The sequence below is a fragment of the Schistosoma haematobium genome, chromosome 1 (assembly GCF_000699445.3).
Source record: "Schistosoma haematobium chromosome 1, whole genome shotgun sequence".
In the NCBI taxonomy this organism is placed as follows: domain Eukaryota; kingdom Metazoa; phylum Platyhelminthes; class Trematoda; order Strigeidida; family Schistosomatidae; genus Schistosoma; species Schistosoma haematobium.
Window position 1 is genome coordinate 6,343,506 of NC_067196.1, and position 20,287 is coordinate 6,363,792.

At 38.1% G+C, this 20,287-nt stretch overlaps 1 protein-coding gene across 3 annotated transcripts; it reads left to right on the forward strand.

Annotated features, from left to right (window-relative positions):
- Positions 1 to 5,485: 5,485 nt before the first annotated feature.
- MS3_00001391 (uncharacterized protein) lies at positions 5,486 to 19,126 on the forward strand. Of its 3 annotated transcripts, XM_051208833.1 has the most exons (8): positions 5,503 to 5,598; positions 5,650 to 5,745; positions 13,703 to 13,842; positions 13,882 to 13,966; positions 14,013 to 14,044; positions 14,087 to 14,177; positions 15,645 to 15,775; positions 18,661 to 19,126. In XM_051208833.1, the coding sequence occupies exons 3-8, from the start codon at positions 13,760 to 13,762 to the stop codon at positions 18,749 to 18,751; spliced, it is 513 nt and encodes a 170-aa protein (XP_051073021.1). In that variant the 5' UTR covers positions 5,503 to 5,598; positions 5,650 to 5,745; positions 13,703 to 13,759; the 3' UTR covers positions 18,752 to 19,126. The 3 variants fall into 3 exon arrangements, with proteins under 3 accessions (XP_051073020.1, XP_051073021.1, XP_051073022.1); XM_051208834.1 differs by having other exon boundaries at positions 5,486 to 5,745; positions 13,703 to 13,966; XM_051208835.1 differs by lacking the exons at positions 5,503 to 5,598; positions 5,650 to 5,745 and having other exon boundaries at positions 13,700 to 13,842; positions 14,013 to 14,177.
- The last annotated feature ends 1,161 nt before the right edge of the window (positions 19,127 to 20,287 follow it).

The window sequence follows — 20,287 nt, forward strand, 5'->3', positions numbered from 1 at the left end:
AGTTTTCTAGCCTTCCATTGCTTGTTAACACAGACAATAACTTACCCACGATTTATTAACACTTATAAAATACACATGAATATTTCGACTTTTTACTCTCACTCACCCGCTTTCCATTGTGTTTGCATTGTAAATGCTCGCAGATTTCATTAAATATTAACAATACACTATCCTAATAATTTGTGTTCTAGCTTTCAAATATTCTCGAGTAAATTCACAGTACTACTAAAAGTGTAATTCTATTAAAATCGTCAGTTAGCGGGATATTATCTATTGGAGTCCTGTAGATAGGGATTAGCTTATACACACTATCGTTTCTATGTATGTAGAACAGTATTGGCGAGAGTTGGACTTCTACGCGATAAGTTGACCAATAGTTTCATCCCAGATGAAAAGAATATGAGAACATTGATTACTCCTGAAAAGTGCGTATGTATGTTTTTATATTTTGACACAGAATCTCATTTATAACACATCAGTCTTTTAACCATGGCGATGGTGATATGCATAGCGTTTGTTATTACGAGTGCTGACAAGATAGCTCTACGTCGATAACTTGAGTAAAATGTGACTTCTAGTTCACATTCTTTGTCCTCTAAGAGTCGCTTAATTTGTTTCACATAGAACTCTTACACAAGCTATGTGTTAATAGTCACTTCAAAGAAGATTGTCTGTGTTTTCGTTGTCTTTATGACTGTATGACTGAGAATAAATGAATTAGGTGAGAACCTTAATATCAGTGTTCGTAAATGTATATTTGTGTGCTTGAATTAATGAGTAATTTCGGCAGTAATAAACGACCAAAGTATAGTATCAATGAATGGATATAAATGGACTGAGATAACAGTAGTATCTGAATAACGTCATAATTATTCAGTTTGATTAAATTGACACTTACGCTAAGAATCATCTTCGGTTATGCTACAATGGAAACGACAAACTGAATTGTACTAATGCATTAGACATTTACATGCCCAATGAGATTTATACATGAAAATGAGTAAACATTCGTGCTCATTCAATATGTCCACAATAGATACACTAGGTTCTTTAATATCAACGCTTACTCCTAAACAAATTTTTTTACTACACAGTAGGCTAATTCGAACCCTATATTAAGGAATTGTTTGGAATCATATCAGAAGTTATCTCCTCTGAAAAGCTCAATATACTAACGCAACTGCATCTGTCCTACTTGCTTAAAAGTCGTTAACCAGAGCATTGTAGATCGACGTTCGTTTATTGGCAACATGACCTTTGTTTCGGGACGAATGCACTGCTTTTCTTATGACTTAATAGTCCGTTAAGTTACGGTTATGTATTTACTGTCCGATGAGGAAGCCAATAAATCGTTATCTTACGCAGTAACAATCTAAGTGGTAATCAGACGAGCGTCATACGGGACAGATGTACTACGTATATGTTCCCGGAGGACTAGGTTATCCAAATAATGTTAATCTTGATATCATGAACATGACCGATTTCTCCAGATAGCTTCGGTATACACTATAAGCTTGCAGGATATGGCAACGTATAAACCTGTCATGAGCATCTGTGCAGGTTAGTAATACCGGTCTACCTTCCCATATTGCTGAGACTATGGAAAGAAGTAATTATGGATTATTGCATATGCTATTAGATCATTGCTAATGCAAAAAGTACATTCGATCACACGTCATTGTGAGATATGTTCATGATGTAATTTAGCTTCCCTTATAGTTGTCCGGGTATCTAAATAAGTAAGGTTGGCATATATTAATGATAGCAAAAATTCTCTGTACAATTGTGTTGTCCTAGACTGACAGCTGCATAGTATAATTACTAGGATGTATTACGGGACAACGGATTGATTACTCATTACGTGCACGTCATGTCATCTGAAAATATCGAAATTATATTTCTCTTACATGCTTGAAAACTTTTGCGCATTTCCGAACTCATCCCATGTCAAAAACTTCGGAAAAAAGACTGCCTGTCAGTTAGGTAGGTAGAAATACTCTTAGAAGCATTTAACGCAGTAATGCTACTGGATAAATGGACGAAAACTACTGAGTCACGGAAAGACAAAATATACATACCCGCCTACAGTTAGCCATAGAGCTGCCGTTAAAAATGCAAAACAGAGGTTCTCTTCAGCTGGAGGATGGACAAGATACATACGATGGACACGGACACATGTCGTTCGACGACTATAACAAAGGATTATAACAAAGCTCAAGGCGACACCAGACACAGAACCTCGGAGTAACGTGTACACTGTGGATCAGTTAACTCATATAATGAAGCTGAGTCAGTTACTAAGTAATCAGGACAACACTCACAGAATAGAAATATGAGAAAAAGTGGACTATAAACTGTCTTTGATGCTCACTACTGGGCAGAAGAAATACCAAAAGGATAGTCCTATCGCATGATCGTTGGTCTTCAGAATAATCGACTTAATATCATTTCTTTAGTGCCTCGCTACTCTGTTGCTGTGATAACTCTGTATCCAGGCAGGGCAATGGGTCTTTGTTATCTCACCCCTTTTTGTGGCTAGGACGCGTTTGCCCAGAGTGTAGAAAAAAACGCACCAACGGAACTAACAGTAGAGAAACATAATACCTTATTGGTAGCAGCTGTATTAATCCACACCGGTATATACAGATCACTAAAACAAGCTCAACCAAACACGCAACTATGGGAGCCACGATTTGTATGCCAAATAAATTAATGGCTGTTGCTAATACTCCTTTGTCTGTTAGCTGTGAGAAGTGAGTGGGCTTTCGGGGAGAAAGTGTACTGATCATAGCCTCCAAATTACTAAACATCATGAGCAAAGACGTTAAACAAAACTATCTGTATTTATTTAGTGATTTGTAGAATTATGGTCTACTATGATATTAGTACTGCTCTAATAATAGACCTAATCCTATAATTGTAGATTTGTCGTGATATAACTGCCTAATCTATAAGATCTTACGTGGAAGTCACATCATCGTCTACACCGACTTACTACATTGTAACAATTACCAATACATGATAGAGAACAAACTTAGGCTAGAGATAGAACCATAAATTTTATATGAATAAAAGATATAAGGTAACATTCAGCAGGGACCACGCCTGCAAGTCCGAGCCATGCCATACGATCGGCTCCAATCAATTCAATTCCTTGTTCCCGCCTTCTATATCGTTAGTTATTTCTCCGCGTTAAATAATGAATATCTAGTTTTTGAGTAGTCTAGCGTTCAGCTTTGAGGATTATGTGGTTATGATCCAATGCCACTACAAATTCAGTGTCATACGATAGACTAACAGAAAGTAGGGCAGCCTTCAGTAAAGAGTAATGGTACAAATACTAATAGGTGCTTGAAATGGGTACCACTTTGGTGAGACAGTGACACCTACATTAAGATGTAAACGTTGCGGAAGGTAATTCCCCTCCATTATGGGTAATTTTAGATTCAACACACGTTAATGAGGAAAATTTAATCATATCCCAGAGACCATCGATCAAGTGATCTTTCTAAATTCGAATTAGACACGACAAATCGTGTTCCGCGAGAAATTCCCCTAGTAGGTAAGCGAACACTAGAGAACCGACCAACAGGATGGTTCATAGAGTACATGAGCTGGTAGGTGATAGTCAGTACAGGTGTAGCTCGAGGAGTGACCTCCCCATTTATGTGAAATGTCGTGAAAGCCGGTTAAGTGGTAAGCTAGGAGAAACCAGAACCAGGTGCCTTCATTTTAAATTGAAAATAAAGGTCCTGAAAAATGAGATAATACAGTCGACGATAAAACTATCCCACCTGCTGTTTGATTAAATGCTACTAAGCAGCTTGCCACGAATATTCAAAGTTGTAGGCCGGCTGAATGTGTGGTAGCGCCGTGAAATGAAACAGGGACAAAAAACTTTCAAGCTTAGATGACAGACTGACGAATGATCAGTTTCTAGTTGAGGAAGTTCATGTACTCACACCGATGGAGTGAAGTGACTGTAAAGTGTGGTCGACAAACAAACCCACCAATGACAATTAGTCGCCCAGCACAAGATTAACCCTCTGTAACCCTGTATGATTTTGCCTTGTTTATTCATCAATCGCAAAGTTTGTGTTCATCGTAAATAATATTTGGTTCGTCGGTTCGTTTTTTTCCATTCCCCAGTTAATGTTAGGTACGTTAGCTATGTATCACTTTTTCCCTGTTTAACAGACTGCATAAATTGTTTATTTTGTTTACTGACAGCATTTATTTGCTATTTAGAAACAGACAAAGCTTATCAAGACAAATAGCTTACTTGTTCTGATGTCGACTGAGCCAAGACTGTGCTCGACAGTCTGGGGAATAGTTTATAATAGCATCTGTGGAAAATAATTTCTTACAGCGACCATGGTGCATCCATGTTTTACGTGGTCAAAAACGAGATAATTCTGAGGGATGAGAATTTCACCTACATTATCTTCACTAAAGTAGCCTACGCAACGAGGGAAGATTATCTCAAATACACCTCATGGCCATGAGATTGGTGGAGACAAACCGTGTTTGACCACTGGGAGATTGTGACGGTGGAATGCTAACCAACGCAACGTAATTCAGGGTTAGTAAACCTTCGAGTACGCTCTCACCCTTTCTCATTGACAGCTGACCCCATTTGTGGTGATTTGCCAGCCAAAGTGATCATGCTGCGTGTTCGTATCACGTCCGGCTCACCAATGAAGATGGCACAGGTATTCAGTGTTTGACAACACTTTTACCAGAAACACGTGATCTAATCTGGCTAGCGATTGCGGTAGATGTTGAGCACGGAGTTCCCACACGTGATCTGGTGCGGATGCATGACCGAGTGCTTTCAGCTAGGTGAGTCCATTAAAATATGTGGTCAGCATCCAATGTCTAAAACTTACAGAGCTATTTATTTTGGGGAAATATTTACCGCTAAAAGGGTATAGCTTTAAGAGGATACTTGACAAACGCGCTCAGCTATGGAATTCTATCTCCCTCTTGGAACAGTTGTGTGTGATGCATGACTTATGATTCATTACAGTTTCAACTACCGCATGTCAGCAACTAATTCTTATCCCTCTTGCTATCATCCTCGTCACACCTCTTATTCCTTCAGTTCCACATTCTTATATGTTGACATTAAAGTAAATTATTATTCATTCTTGGAAGAGTCGCCTTTCTCAACACTTGATTTATCATCTCACTACTTTCCACATTGCGACCAATGACCCCTCTGCTTGGTAATGCGATAACTTATGGAATCCAGAAACCTCACTGTCCTGAGACAAACGCACTAAGTCAGATTGCAAGGTATACAGTCACAAATACCTGCAAGTGACTGCAATTAGTTCAGTCAAGCTGTTAGACTACCACCAACTAGACATAACAAAGTACATCGAATTATACTGAAATAACAAGAAGAGGACTCAAAGGAGTCAATCGAATAATACAAATTCACAATTAAGATATCGGATATTGGATGCACTAGCTTTAGTCCGGAATATGAAGGTATGCGTTACATTCTGTTACTATGTTGTTTTGCTTACCAAACGAGTTTATCTCCTTGAAAAAAGAAATGTGTTCTTAATTCCATATGTGAAGCAACATTAGGTATAATGAATTGCCTTCCATTAATTTTCATGGTGTAAATTTACCAATCAGTGCGATTAATTAAATGCTGATTGGAATCAGGTTGTACCATGATATTCAGTGAGGTATCCGGGTAATTTCCTGAAATCATCATGTTTGTTAAAAAAGGTAAAGACCATCAGTAATTTATTTGACCTAAAAACCTGTGTTTCAGTGTGTACTGTTGTTAATCGTTCTATATTTTGTTTCCGCGAGTTTTTATGTGAGATAAGCTACGTATACTTTTTTGAGCGAGGTTTGTGTGACATTGAGACTGTCCACTTGCTCATTAAGGTTAGCAAAGGGTCTACATTAGTGCGAGGAGCTAAGGCTTAAACCTATTACTGGAAGTCAGCGCTAGGAATTAGAATAGGGATTATCATCACTAACTGACTTGGGCTGGATAAATAAATTCTGCGTCGTAATTCAAGAACTGATATCTTGAATCTTATATGTCAGTCTATGAGTTATTGTTTCGCTAATTTTTATTCTGTTGATCATCTCATTAGCTAATAGTTATGTAACCTGCATTCTTCCTCATTATAATTGGTCATAACCACATTAAATATGACTAAGATGTTATTATCTTTTTTGACGCTGTGAGAAGCACTTCTTTCTTGCAACTCATTCTTCAACCCATTTTAGAGCTACTGTGTGGTTCCACAACAGATGTTTGTCAGTATTAAACTCTGAGTAGAGTATAAGCTGTTTATCATCGTGTTTTTGAATGTCGTGCAAAATACGAAAGACCACTGCCTTTGGTTCCTTTCCCTTGTTGGGAGAGTGTGATTTCATCATTTACCCTTTTCAACTAACAATCAAAATACGTAGCAGTCTGGCTTGACACTATCTTAGCTGAGTGTTTCAGTGTTTATTACTGCGTTGGTCAGTATTGTGATTTATAGACCATTTCCTGAATCGATCATAAGAATTTGGCAGTTTGGGCGTTGTCTTTTGTTGTTCAAACCCCATTAAAGTAACTTTCTCTGGTGGATATCAGTCTATCATCCATGATAAATTCTGTAATATTAGTGGCGAGACTCTAATTTAGGGACGAGCCAATCAGAAGCGTTTGAGCGATTTCAAGGTCACGGAGCCAAGTTCAACACCCGCTGCTAACATACGATCGGTTCACAGCGGATTTTAGAGAGTAGGTGATTAATGAGAGGTTACAACAGATAGGACGGCGAGACTCTAATTTAGGGACGAGCCAATCAGAAGCGTTTGAGCAATTTCAATTATTAGTCAATCAGAAGACAGCATAAAGTAAAAAAATATTAAAAGAAAGTAACAAATTACGGTGGATATTCTTCTTTGACATGATTTAAAAACTCGTATGTTAGCATCCGAACCCCAACCTTAACCCTCACCTAACCCTAAACCTTAACCCTCAACTAACCCTTAACCTTAACCCTAAACCCTCACCTAACCCTAAATCCTCACCTAACCCTAACCCTTAACCCTAAACCCTCACCTAACCCCAACCCTAACTAACCCTAATCCTAATCCCTAACCTTAACCCTAAACCCTCACCTAACCATGAACCTTAACCCTCAACTAACCCTAACCTTACCCGTAAACCTAACTCTAACCCAATATCAAAAATATGCTCACTAGTGACTGGCTTCACGAAGTATATCCTGGAGTTCTAGTGAGAAGTAGTGACCAGTGGAGTTCAACCAGGTCTGTTGTGAGGTAGTAACTCATTGAAGACAATGGTGAATGTGTCGCTCAATTTCGTGGATTGGTTGAAGTTAGACATTAACACCGTTGGATGCCGGCTCAGTGGTCTAGTGGTTAAGTGCTCGGGCGCGAAGCCAGTAGGTCCTGGGTTCGAGCCCCGCGTGGTGCGGGATCGTGGACGCGCACCGCTGAGGAGTCCCGTACTAGGACGAAACGGCCGTCCAGTGCTTCCAGGTTTTCAATGGTGGTCTAGCTTCAACTGACTCATGATTTCAATTCGTGAAAATTTCTAACCCAATAGACGAGTTTCTATTCCATATGCATTGTGAATTCAGAACCTCTGAACCTTAATCAGACCTTAACAAGTTTTTAAATCATGTAAAAGAAGAATATCCACTGTAATTCATTACTTTCATATAATATATTTTCACTTTATACTAACTTTCTTCTGATTGGCTAATAATTGTCAAGGTCACCTAAGATTCGTTCAAAGGTCGTCCTTAAATTAGAGTCTCGCCATATTAGTCAGTACATGTTTTTATTTATTATTTGTTTTAACACATAGATATTGGTACAAGGAGGCACCAAATATATATGTGCCACACAGACCTCATATGGCATGTGTGAGGGCTGTGATACTGCCTGGGTTCCCAAACCGGAGCATGTGGTTTTCTTAGGGGGCCACTCCCCGAGCCTTCGACCTGAAGGTCTGATCCACAAGGCAGTGGAGCAACGTCATGAGATGCAGTCCCATGGGAGCCGGTGACCAACGATTGGTTATACGCCATTTGTTCCCTCAGGATACTGGAGCCCATATACACCATTGGTTTGGAATCAGGGTTTTCCAACTCCCCTAGGTGGACTCTCCATGTCCACCAACCCGGTTGAAGCGCCGGTTATTCGCTTTTCATTCAAATATTTCCCTTTATGCCCGACCGAAGCTGCTACCTTGACGCGGTGGTCGGGCTTGCCCATCGTGATGACCCAACCGAGCTATATTGGCTGGAACATATGTTCCTGTAGGTTCTACCATGCCAGGCAGGTCGATTGGTGAACGGTAAGACTAAAAGCAGCAACTCAAGGTCTGAGGGCGAAGTCGTACTGCTGACTGTAGAGAAGTGTGACAGCAGTAAGATGTTTCCCTCGGACAACCAGCATCTGCAGCAACGCTGCCTTCTCACAAGGAGGGGTGGGGTTATAAAAGGTCGACCCTAAAAATGTCACTCCTCACCTTACCTCACGGATTTCCGTCTCCGGCGATAAGGCCCTTTGAAGAACGGAGCTAACACGTCAAAAACCTTCCACAAAAAGGCCGTGCGCGACCGGCTTAATCAGTTGTCCCTTGGGCTCTGCGGTCACGCTGCCAGGTCGTCAAGACCAACACTAATCCAATTTCCTTTTCAGGTTCCTCAAGAAATACTCTTCCACGGTGTGGGCAGCCGGGAAGTGACATCAGCCCTCATACCCGTAACAACACACGAGACCAAGTTGGTCACATTCAAATCCTTCCTATACCTCCTAATACCTCTCTTATCTCCATGAATAACCCTCCTCACGTCTCTTTATCACCTCGCACCGCTAGGGCAAACGATTCGAGTACGCGGAACGCTATTCCTGGTCTCCTGAAACCACACTCTAAACTACACGTAGGAGCTTTTAACGTGCGAACACTTTGCCAAATAGGACAGCAGGCTTCCTTAGCTAGGACTTTAGAATCTCGCGCCATCGATGTGTGCTGCGTCTCCGAAACGCGCATACAGGATCCGAGTAACGTCATTCATTTGACCTTACCATGCCAAAATAAAGAACCGACTCGATGTACGCTTCGTGTATCTGGAAGCCCTGATTCTGCTTTCCGTGGCCTCGCCGGCGTAGGTATAGCACTGATAGATGCTCGAAAACTCATTCCACCTGACTCTGAACATAATGAAGAGCGGAGTCAGCTTAAGCGCAAGCTGACAAGAAGCCTACGCAATGATCGTGAACAGTGGTGGGCAGCGAAAGCAAGAGAGATGGAAAAGGCAGCGGCAATAGGTAATAGCAGACAATTGTTCATACTTGTTAAGGAAACCGGATTCAGGAACCCGACCGTTAGCTAAACAATCTCAGACAAAGATGGACATATCATACATTCTCAATCGAGGAGATTGGCAGAACACTTTAGGGATCAGTTCAACTGGCCTTCAGCCACACTGCGCAGCAGTTCGTTCCGTCCTACTTTATGGCAGTGAAACATGGCCGGTAAGAGTACAGGATATTCATAGGCTACTAGTATTCGATCATAGGTGTCTTCGAAACATTGCTCGTATATCCTGGGACCATCGAGTTAGTAATGCAGTTGTTAGGAAACGGGTACTAGGTAAGGATGGCAAATCGATTGATGAAGTGATGAAACTTCATCAGTTGAGATGGCTGGGACACGTGTTGCGTATGCCCAACCACCGACTGCCTCGACGTGCGATGTTCAGTGGTATAGGAGTAGGTTAGAAGAAAGCTAGGGGCGGCCGGACCAAAACATGGCACAAGTTCATGAAGTCACTGACAAGTGGTCTGATTCATGTTGGTAGGTGTAGACTACCTGGTTGGGGACCGCGAGATGAAAGCAACTGATGGCTATAGACCTTGAGTGACATGGCTCACAATCGTTTGCAATGGCGCAGGTGCATCCAATCTTTGTGTTCTACCAAATTTTAATCTTCTGAATTCTTCAAGTCCCTTTCTTTTTTCTCTTTCCAAATTTATTTCACTGGATTATACTTCTTGAATGACATCTTCAAACCCTAATTTTTCTGATTACAGCTTATAATTTTACTTCATCTAGCACTACGGGATTTGAATCGACCACTGCATCTCTGTGCTAATGTGGTGTGGCAACTCGAACTGATGTACGTACGTACGAAGTTCTACGTTGGTACTGACTAACTGACTGCTTTCCCTTTATGAATTTAAATAAAGCAAGAACAGATATTGATGCAGGATAATATGGATCCAGAATATTTCGAGGTTTCTCGTCAGCTGCTTACAACCAAATATGTAATGGAATTTTACATTGAGATAAGAAATAGTGTAAAACAATTAACATAAATGAATGTAAATGATTGGAATGACAAAGGTTTATAATAATAACTATATATATATGCAAGAAAAGGTCAGAGGTTAATTAATGTTAGAATCAAGAAAAAAATTAAGGATGGGTGGTGTAATGGTTATAAATTATGTGATAATTTTGGAGATAGTGAAGGATTCATGGAATTGAGCAGTGATAAAATAGGTTACGCAATAACTGAATAGATTTTGGTTTTGTTCTTTTACAAGTGTTTTAGTAAATGTCTTCAAGAATTTATGACTGGTTTTAGACTGAACATCGCGAATGAAAATTGTTATTGATTTAAATATTGTATATCGTATTAAACCATGTGGCATTTCCTACTAATCCAGGAAAATACATACAGAATTTATCGAGTAAAAAACCAAGTCGAATTGAAACTGAGACACTCTCCCTTGGATTCAAATTTCATATCCCGAAAAAATGTAACAAAATAAACACAGAGACGCGGTTTGAATATTTATATCAACAGTTGTCAGACCTCAAACCCATGAACGACGTAAAGCAAAGTTGGTTTAAATCCAAATTAGTGGATATTACAAACCATCAAGCATTGGGAAAACTTATTAAAGACGAAACAATAATGCTACTTCGTCCGGATAAGGGTTCCGGTGTAGTCAATATCAACAGAGATGAATATATTAATAAAGTAATGTCCATTTTAAATGACTCCACTAGATTCGTCATCGATAATACCCAGAAAGACTTAACAGATGCGACAGAGAAGCGTCTCTTAAAAAAGTTGAGAGAATTCTTTAAGAAAAATCTAATAGATTATCATACATATAACGAACTCAAACCAAAAGGGTCACAATTACCACAATTATATGGCCTACCCAAAATACATAAACCCGACATCCCGATAAGACCAATATTATCTATGACCAAATCACCCTTTCATAAACTTGCCCGCTGGCTGACTAGATGCTTAGAACCAATCCGCAAGAACCTAGCAACCTACAGTTTGAAAGGTAGCTTTGGATTTGTACAAAAACTTGATAACCTTAATGTTTCTGACAAATTCATGGTCTCATTTGACGTCTCATCGCTCTTGACAAACATCCCATTGGAAGAAACGGCAGAGATCATATGTGAATATCCGGAACTCCTGCCTTTACCAATCCATGAATTTAAACAGCTCCTGTTTTTGTGCACAAAAAACATAAAATTTAAATTCAACAATGTTCTATACCCCCAGATTGATGGAGTAGCAATGGGCAGCCCTTTGGGCCCAATTCTGGCCGACATATTTATGGGACACCTGGAACAAAAGAAACTTAAGCACGCAATCGATAGTACCATACTCTATTGTAGATATATTGATGACACGTTCCTTGTCTGCAACAATCACAAACACTCCACCAACTTACTCAGTCTGTTTAATAAAGCATACAAAGATATAAAATTTACTATGGAACATGAGGTTGACGATAAATTCAATTTCCTAGATATTGGAATTAGAAGAACATCAGATGGTACATTACAAAGACACATTCATCGTAAAAATACCTGGAGTGGAGTTTATCTCAATTATAAAAGCTTCTGTCCTATATGTTATAAAAAGGATATTGTACGAAACCTTTTTGACCGCTCACGCAAAATCTGCTCAAAGGAATGTCTTGAAGAAGAAATTGCTATAATCACCAACTGCCTACGTGAAAATGCATATCCGGAGAACTTCATGCACAAATATGCAAATACCGACCCTCCGGTTAAGCATGATACAGTTGAAAAGAAAAACTGCTTCCTATACTTGCGCTTCAAAAGAGATGAAGTCACCGGAATAGTCAGTCACAGAATAAATTCCGCATTGAAGGTGGTCTACCCAGCAGCTAAACTGACGACGTTATGGGAAACGAACTGCTCTCTCAAACAAACTAAAATCGACAAGTCCTCTTTTCTCAGTAGATATAATTGGATTTACCAATTCACATGTACGTGCCACAACACATACATTGGAAGAACTGAGAGAAGGGTACATGTTCGCGTTTCTGAGCATGTTCCAAAAAACTTGAGCCTGAAAGGGACTAGGGCTCTCAATAGTGCAATAGCTCGGCATTTACTTGACACCGGACATACCATCAATATTCCGCACGCTTTTAAAATTATCAGTAGGCAAAAAAGTACGGTTCCTCTCCGTTTTGCCGAAGCGATCGCGACAAGAAAACCTAAACCGGATTTATGTATTCAGAAAGATACAGTAGTTAATTTATCATTACCCTGGTAATCCATTTTATTTTTATTTTATTAGTGGGTTATTTGCGTAATCTTAATTATTTTTAAAACATTTATTTTGTGTTATATTCCCCTCCTTCCCCATTACCGAACTCGTAAACCAACTTTTCATTCACACATTTCCGCCCACTCATCCTCTGAAATTTTGTTAGCTTTTCAAATTCTATTCAGTTATTGCGTAACCTATTTTATCACTGCTCAATTCCATGAATCCTTCACTATCTCCAAAATTATCACATAATTTATAACCATTACACCACCCATCCTTAATTTTTTTCTTGATTCTAACATTAATTAACCTCTGACCTTTTCTTGCATATATATATAGTTATTATTATAAACCTTTGTCATTCCAATCATTTACATTCATTTATGTTAATTGTTTTACACTATTTCTTATCTCAATGTAAAATTCCATTACATATTTGGTTGTAAGCAGCTGACGAGAAACCTCGAAATATTCTGGATCCATATTATTCTTCATCAATATTTGTTCTTGCTTTATTTACATATGCTTATCGTCCTCTCAATTTAATAAACAACAGTAATGCTGTAAGTAGGCAGCGATTTGGAGTGCTCTGGCAGAGGCTTTATACGCGTGGCGTGTGAGAGCATTTCGAGAGTGAGAGTGGACTCTCGGCCGTAGCAGGGCATTTGGGGGCAGTCAGTACATTTTTACGATCATTGATTAACTTGTCATTTACTTAGAACTCGGTGGTTAATCTGAATAATGGTATAAAAAGCCACAACCTTTTTGTTTCCGCCCTAACTAGCAGCACTACTTTAAGGGTAACTGATGGTCATACACTGTACTACTTGAACACACTGTTGGTTATCTATTCTACTCCATAAATAATCTGAATTTACAAATGTCAAGGTAATAATTGTTGTATCATTATATCACTTTCCATGTAGCAGACAAATCTGCACTTCATGTAGCATGTGTACTAATTAATCGATGCTACATAAAATCCATTCTGCTTTTAATTTCTATGTAGATCTATGCTTATTTTTTAATTTTCATATCAAAATTACTCATTTTCATCTTTTTTACTTGTCAAGGTAGAGAAAAGCAGCTTAGATTCCTCTCCTGAATTTCATGATCCTGGATATTATAATATGGAAAACAGGATAGAATCAGTTACTCCTTTACTTCATCGATTCCCATATTCTATTGTATGGACTCCTATTCCCTTGTTAACGTATGCTGTCATATGTACTAACATCGCTACTAATTGAAGATGGTTTTTTCCTTTTATTGGACATATGGGAATCGCTAATTCATATGGTGTTATATATGATTTTGCAGGCCCTTATACTATTGGGGTAAATTTTAGTTCCCTGTTGTATTAACTTCAACACTTCTCTATAGGAGGACCAAATGGCTTTTGGATGGCCAACGATGTATGTTTCACGACAATACAGCCTGATCTTCAATTTCCTTAGGTATTACCAACCCCATGCTAAACTGATTGGGAGTCGGGAAGTCTGGGACAATGCCATCTCTGAAGCGAATGAAGTTTATAAAGGACGAGTGGTATGTTGTTATGATTTTTCTAAAAACGTCTAGCTATAGTGTATCGTATTAAGTTACTATGCTATAGCTTATTGGTCTAAGCACACGATTTTCAGCAGTCGAGTCTCAAGTTTTGGTGTCAGTTTATCTTTCGGATGGTATCTCTGGCTTTCACACAAACGCCTGACGTAAAAGAACGTATTCTGAGTTGTCGAGTTGTGTAAAAATTTACTTTTATACATCTAACCTGTTGCTTTATGAGGTTGAAGCGCTCAGATACGATTAGGAGGTCTTAAATAACTCAGATTTTATCTTCTTGTAGTGAGTTATGTTTCTCATGGCTTAAGTGTGTGAGTATATATTTGTTTACTTGAATATATAAATATTGGTACTAGAGGCTACGAACACATATGCACAACACAAGTATTATCGAGGAATTCACTCAAAGACTTAATATGATGACAACTGTTGGATTAAATGACGTCCTGAACAACAATCATTATTTATTTGAACACTTCGGTACATATGTACCACACAAATCACTTGATACGTATGTGGGCTTTAATACTGCCCCGGTGCCCAAACAGAAGCAGGTGGTTTTCTTAGGGGGCCACACGCAGAGCCTTCAACCTGAAGGTCTGATCCAAAAGACAGTGGAACAACGTAAGGCGGTGCAATCTCATGGTAGTCGGTGACCAACAATTGGTTCATACGTCATTTATTCCCTGAGGATTCTGGAGACAGCCCACGCGCACCATTGGTTTGGAATCAGGGTTTTACAGCTCCTCTAGGTAGACTCTCCTTGTTCACCAACCCTGTTAAAGCTCCGAACATTCGCTTTTCGTCCTCTCAATTTCGTAAACAACGGTAATATTGCGAGAAGGTAGTGAGTAGGACTTCCATGACAGTGGCTGTATACGCGCGGCCATGTGAAGACATTTCGAGAGGGAGAGCGAACTCACCCCACCCTCGACCTTACTAGGGCATTTGGGGACTAAAGTCAATTCCTTGGTCGGGAATCGAAACCGAGTCTTCCATGTGTGAATATAGCATAACACTTACTTCGAAACTATGCAAAAGAATTTAAATCTGTCTCTTTTTTGCATGGGGTTAGGCGATGTTTAATTTTTTCAATGAAGAACATTAAGGATACTTTTGTCGCTTATTATAAAATACTCATTCGTACCTCTACTTGTGATATTGATTATTTTGCCTAAAATACTGTCAGGAGTCAAATACATAAACCTTCACCTTGAGTAATAAGTTACAGCAACATTAATCGTATGTGAGTACACAGAAAACCAGATATTTTGTGTCCTGGTTTTCACATAGTGTATTCATATATTTTTCTAAAAATCAGTAGATTATTCTCATTATGATCTAATCTTTCTAGTGTCATATATGAAAGACTCTTATAAATCATAGTTTAGTAAAGCCTTCAATATCAAATGTTTTTCTTACGAAATGCAATATTCTTATTTCCTTTAGCATAACCTTTTTTGTGATAATTGTCATAGTCATGTGGCATATGCTTTCAACAAAATGCGATTTCAAGATAAGGGGAATTGGAATATGTTCAGTGTTACTGCATTATTATTCTTTCACGGAAAGTATGTTAGGTAAGCTTTTTTTTCAGCATAAGCAAAAAGTGTTTTCATTTACGTTATCATTGGTTTACATGATTGACTCACAAAATATATGGATCTCTTAAGTTTTATTCCTGATTCATATTCAGTCCCTCATATATTGAAAATATTAATATTTTAACTTATAATTTTGTATATTTTCTGTGCAAATATGGCATTTAACTGCTTCAATTCAACATATTAGGGCATTATTCACAATTTCATACATACATTAGTCGATTACGTAGACTAATTCAGAGTATTTTATTAATTTGAAGTGTTGCAATTCATTTGGAAGATTTTTTAAAGGAATCTCCATCTATAAATATATAAGATAATATTATATTTTTGGCGGGGAAGCTTTGGAAGATGCAAAAACCTTTACATATCTGGGCAGCATTATTGATGAACACGGTGGATCTAATGCAGATGTGAAGGTGCGGATCGGCAAAGCAAGAGCAGCATATCTACAACTGATGAACACCTGGAACTCAAAACAACTGTCAACCAACACCAAGGTCAGAATTTTCAATACAAATATCAAGACAGTTCTACTGTATGGGACGGAAACTTGGAGAACTACGAAAGCGATCATCCAGAAAATACAAGTGTTTATTAACAGTTGTCTACACAAACAATACTTCGGATCCGTTGTTCAGACACTATCAGCAACAAATTACTGTGGGAGAGAACAAACCAGATTCCAGCAGAGGAAGAAATCAGGAAGAAGCACTGGAAGTAGATAAGACACACATTGAGGAAAGTACCGAACTGCGTCACAAGGCAAGTCCTCACTTGGAATCGTCAAGGTGAAAGGAGAAGAGGAAGACCAAAGAAGACATTACGTCGAGAAATGGAGAGAGACATGAGAATAATGAGCAACAACTATATAGAACTAGAGAGGGTGGTCCAGGACATAATGTGTTGTAGAATGCTGGTCGGCGGCCTATGCTCCATTGAGAGTATGAGGCGTAAGTAAGTAAGTATATTTTTATCCAATCTATGAAAAGTACTCAACTGTCAGTATGGCTTTAAATAAATAGTATGTGAATTTAACAGAAAATTAGACAATAAATTAATTTATCCGGATGCATCACCTAAGAAATAATTTTATGTTACGCATATCCATCAAAAATTGTAAAGAATAATGTACTTTTCATGGTACTGAATAGAATATTATCATAATCAGTATTCATTATGCTGGATTTTAAGATCTCATAAAGTATAGTATTGTTGTGACAAATCTAGTTTCTTTTTTTAAAAAGTCTTTTTTTAAATCAGGAGTTCTCGTTTGACTGAAACTAGAAATCTACAAACTGAAAGCGAATTATTGCATATATTATTATGGTTACGAAAGTAGTGATTATATTTTTGTTTAAATTCACTTGATATTGTTTGACTTGTATCTTCCCATTGTTATTTAGGACTACGATTGATCAGTCTCATGTTGGCATATGTAAATCCTGTGCGGATTGCCTCGATATAGCTTTAAGTCACAAACTTTTTTAAGCAAAGATGGATAGTGGCTAGTAGTGGAATCCAGTTTGACGCGCGTTTCGTCCTATTTGAGATTCGTTGTCGTTGCTTAAAAAGCTTGTGACTTAAGGCTATATCGAGGCAATCCGCACAGGATGCATGTATGCCAACATGAGACTGACCAATAGCAGTCCTAAATAACAATGGGAAGATACAAGTAAAGCAACATCAATTGAACTTAAGCTTCGCCCCATCGCACAAGCAGGTGGTTATCAGGACTCAGTAGCTAAGTGGATAACGCAATAGCGTTTGAAGCGCACAGTACTGTGTTCGAGTCCCAGAGTGAACGTCAATTCTGAGACGCAAGTATATTCAGCTGACAAGTCCCCAATATGACGAAACGCGCACTCTTTATTCCACTGCTAGTCACAATCCATCTGTGCTTGAAAAATATTTTTGTTTAGCTTAAAACAATTTTTGACCTTCATAGTTGAAGCACTGAATATTCACCTGTAGATTTATAGTTCTGAATCTAGCACAGCTGCGTAGTTGTGTTATTAAAATTCTTACAGTAAAATATGTAAACGTTTACTAGGTTGTGGAGTTAAAATAGTTAAATTTTAACAGATAAAACAGTGATCAGTATAAAAATTAGAGTAGTTCTTACTTAGATGAGAAAAGAACTGTTGAATACTTTTTGTTTTTCTGGTGCTATACTAGTTATTATCAACTTGTCAGTCAGTCAGTCAGCTACAACGTAAGACCAGGCACGTATATGCATCGGTCCAAGTGGTTATACCTCATTAGCACAACAAGATGAACACCCGATTCATAGGAGTAGTTAAGTCAATAGTGCCAATATATGAAAGATTGCATATAAGGATATAGCACAGGAAGAAAGAATTAGTTCACAGAAAGATATGAAGCGATTTTAATCTCATAGTTTAATGGAAAGCAGAGAGTGTATACATCTACGACATTGTGATCCATGTCACACAGTCTCCAACCATTGGTTAAGATAGTCACGCGGACCCCAACCAAGTATTCTGCATCTACAAATATTACTCAGACTAGAATTTAGTGACTTCTAGCACTGATGACACGTTTTGGTTTGACTGCCCCTGACTTTCTTCCAACCGTCTCCAACACTGATCAGCATTGCGCATCGTGTTTAGGCATACGTACCACGTGGTCCAACCATCTCAGTCGGTGAAGATTTACAACCTCATTGACTGATTTACCGTTATTCCCTAATACCCTACGTCTAACCTCATTATCACTTACCCGGTGATCCCAGTTTGTAAAGAAAAAATGTATTAAAATGCTTGATCTACCAAATGATTTTTTCTTTCTTTTATTCATTAAACAGTTATGATAAAATTTCTCCGTTTTTTTTCTTATAGTAAACGTCACTGTTTTTCATCATGGTTTCCATTCATTCTTGTTTTATGTGTAATTTTGGCAATAATATCAATTATTTTGCATATCAGTTGAATCACTTATAACTATCATATACAAACCAATCAGACTGTATTTGACTGATCTAATTGAACTTTTTTTATAGTTTAATCGTTTTTATTGTAAAATATATCATATATGTTTTCTAATTTGATGGATCATCGCATTAACCTTTTTAGGTGATTTTAGAAGTCCTTCACACATAATTAATATCATGGTTACGGATATGTTTACTCCTTGAAATCATTTCTTTCCACCTTTTTTTTGATAAGACTGTTATTATTTTATTCATGCCAACTATTTTAACAAAAAAATTTTTTTTCTTTTACATATATGTATCTATGTGACTGGAATTCTCTTTAAAAGGCTATGTTTTGTGATATTGGTATGAAAATAATAATGATAATCATCATGTTTTCATTTTTAATTGCTTCTAAACGTTTTAGGGGTTGTGAAATTGATTTGTGTTAGATGATAAATCAACTTGTTATTGCTTGCGTGAAGAACTTTGGTACTGGTTATTGCATCCAAATGCCTCGGTACGGCCGTAGGTGGGGAGAGTCAGCTCTCCAAACAATCTGGCTTCATTGAGAGGATGAGAAGTGAATATTCGACGCTTTAACCAGGTTGGTAGATACGGAAGATCCGCATAGGAAGGTTGTAAAACTCTGATTCCAAACCAATGGTGTACATGGGCTCCAAGATACTAAGGAAACAAATGGCATATGAACCAATTGTTGGTCACCGACTACCATGAGATTGCACTCCTGACGTTGTTCCACTGTCTTGTGGATCAGAATTGTAGGTTGAAGGCTCCGAGTGTGGCTTCCTAAGAAAACCATCTGCTTCAGTTTAGGCACCCGGGCAGTATCACAGCTCACATACGTATCAAGTGACTTGTGTGGTGCATATGTACCGATGTGTCCAATTAAATAATGATTGTTGTTGTTCAGGACGTCTTTAATCCAACATTTGTCATCGTATGAAGTTTTTGAATGAATTCTTCGATACTACCTGTAAAGAAAAATTGATTATTTTAGCTAGCTGACGAGTTTCATACAATAAAATACGTGGCATAGATCCCTCTTCTGCCAACTATTAAAAAAATATAACCTCAAGTATAATGTTTGTATCAACTGATTGGAACCAATAATTGCATTTGGACTTCAATAACCATTACAGATGGATTAATGCAGTAATAATATTAGAATTGCATTCGAACAACTAGTAATTCAAGCAATCAACCATGTAGCAGTTTCGTTTACAAAATCAGTACTTCCAGTCACATGTCTACGATATACTTAAAAAATCTAAGTTATTCAGAAAAACGACTGATAACATTGTGATGAACCAATCATGGTGTAGTTATGTAATATGAAGTATAGGTTTGTATAGGATTGTCTTGTAGATTCATCACAGCATGTGTTATCTATTCAGTTAGTTGCTAGTTTTGATGGAACTCAGCAACTAAGTTTAGGTTTAAGTAGTTTATCACCAAGTAAACTAAAGTGCCTTGTTTTCTGCCCACATTGAAAATTTATAAATTATAGAGATAGTTAAATAGCGTGTAGT

Bases quoted from the DNA above. Each gene is read 5' to 3' on its own strand.
- MS3_00001391 (XM_051208835.1), top strand. From the start codon at position 13,760: ATGGAAAACAGGATAGAATCAGTTACTCCTTTACTTCATCGATTCCCA. The intron at 13,843-13,881 runs GTATGCTGTCAT...TACTAATTGAAG, and splicing joins ACTCCTATTCCCTTGTTAAC to ATGGTTTTTTCCTTTTATTG. The intron at 13,967-14,012 runs GTAAATTTTAGT...ACTTCTCTATAG, and splicing joins CAGGCCCTTATACTATTGGG to GAGGACCAAATGGCTTTTGG.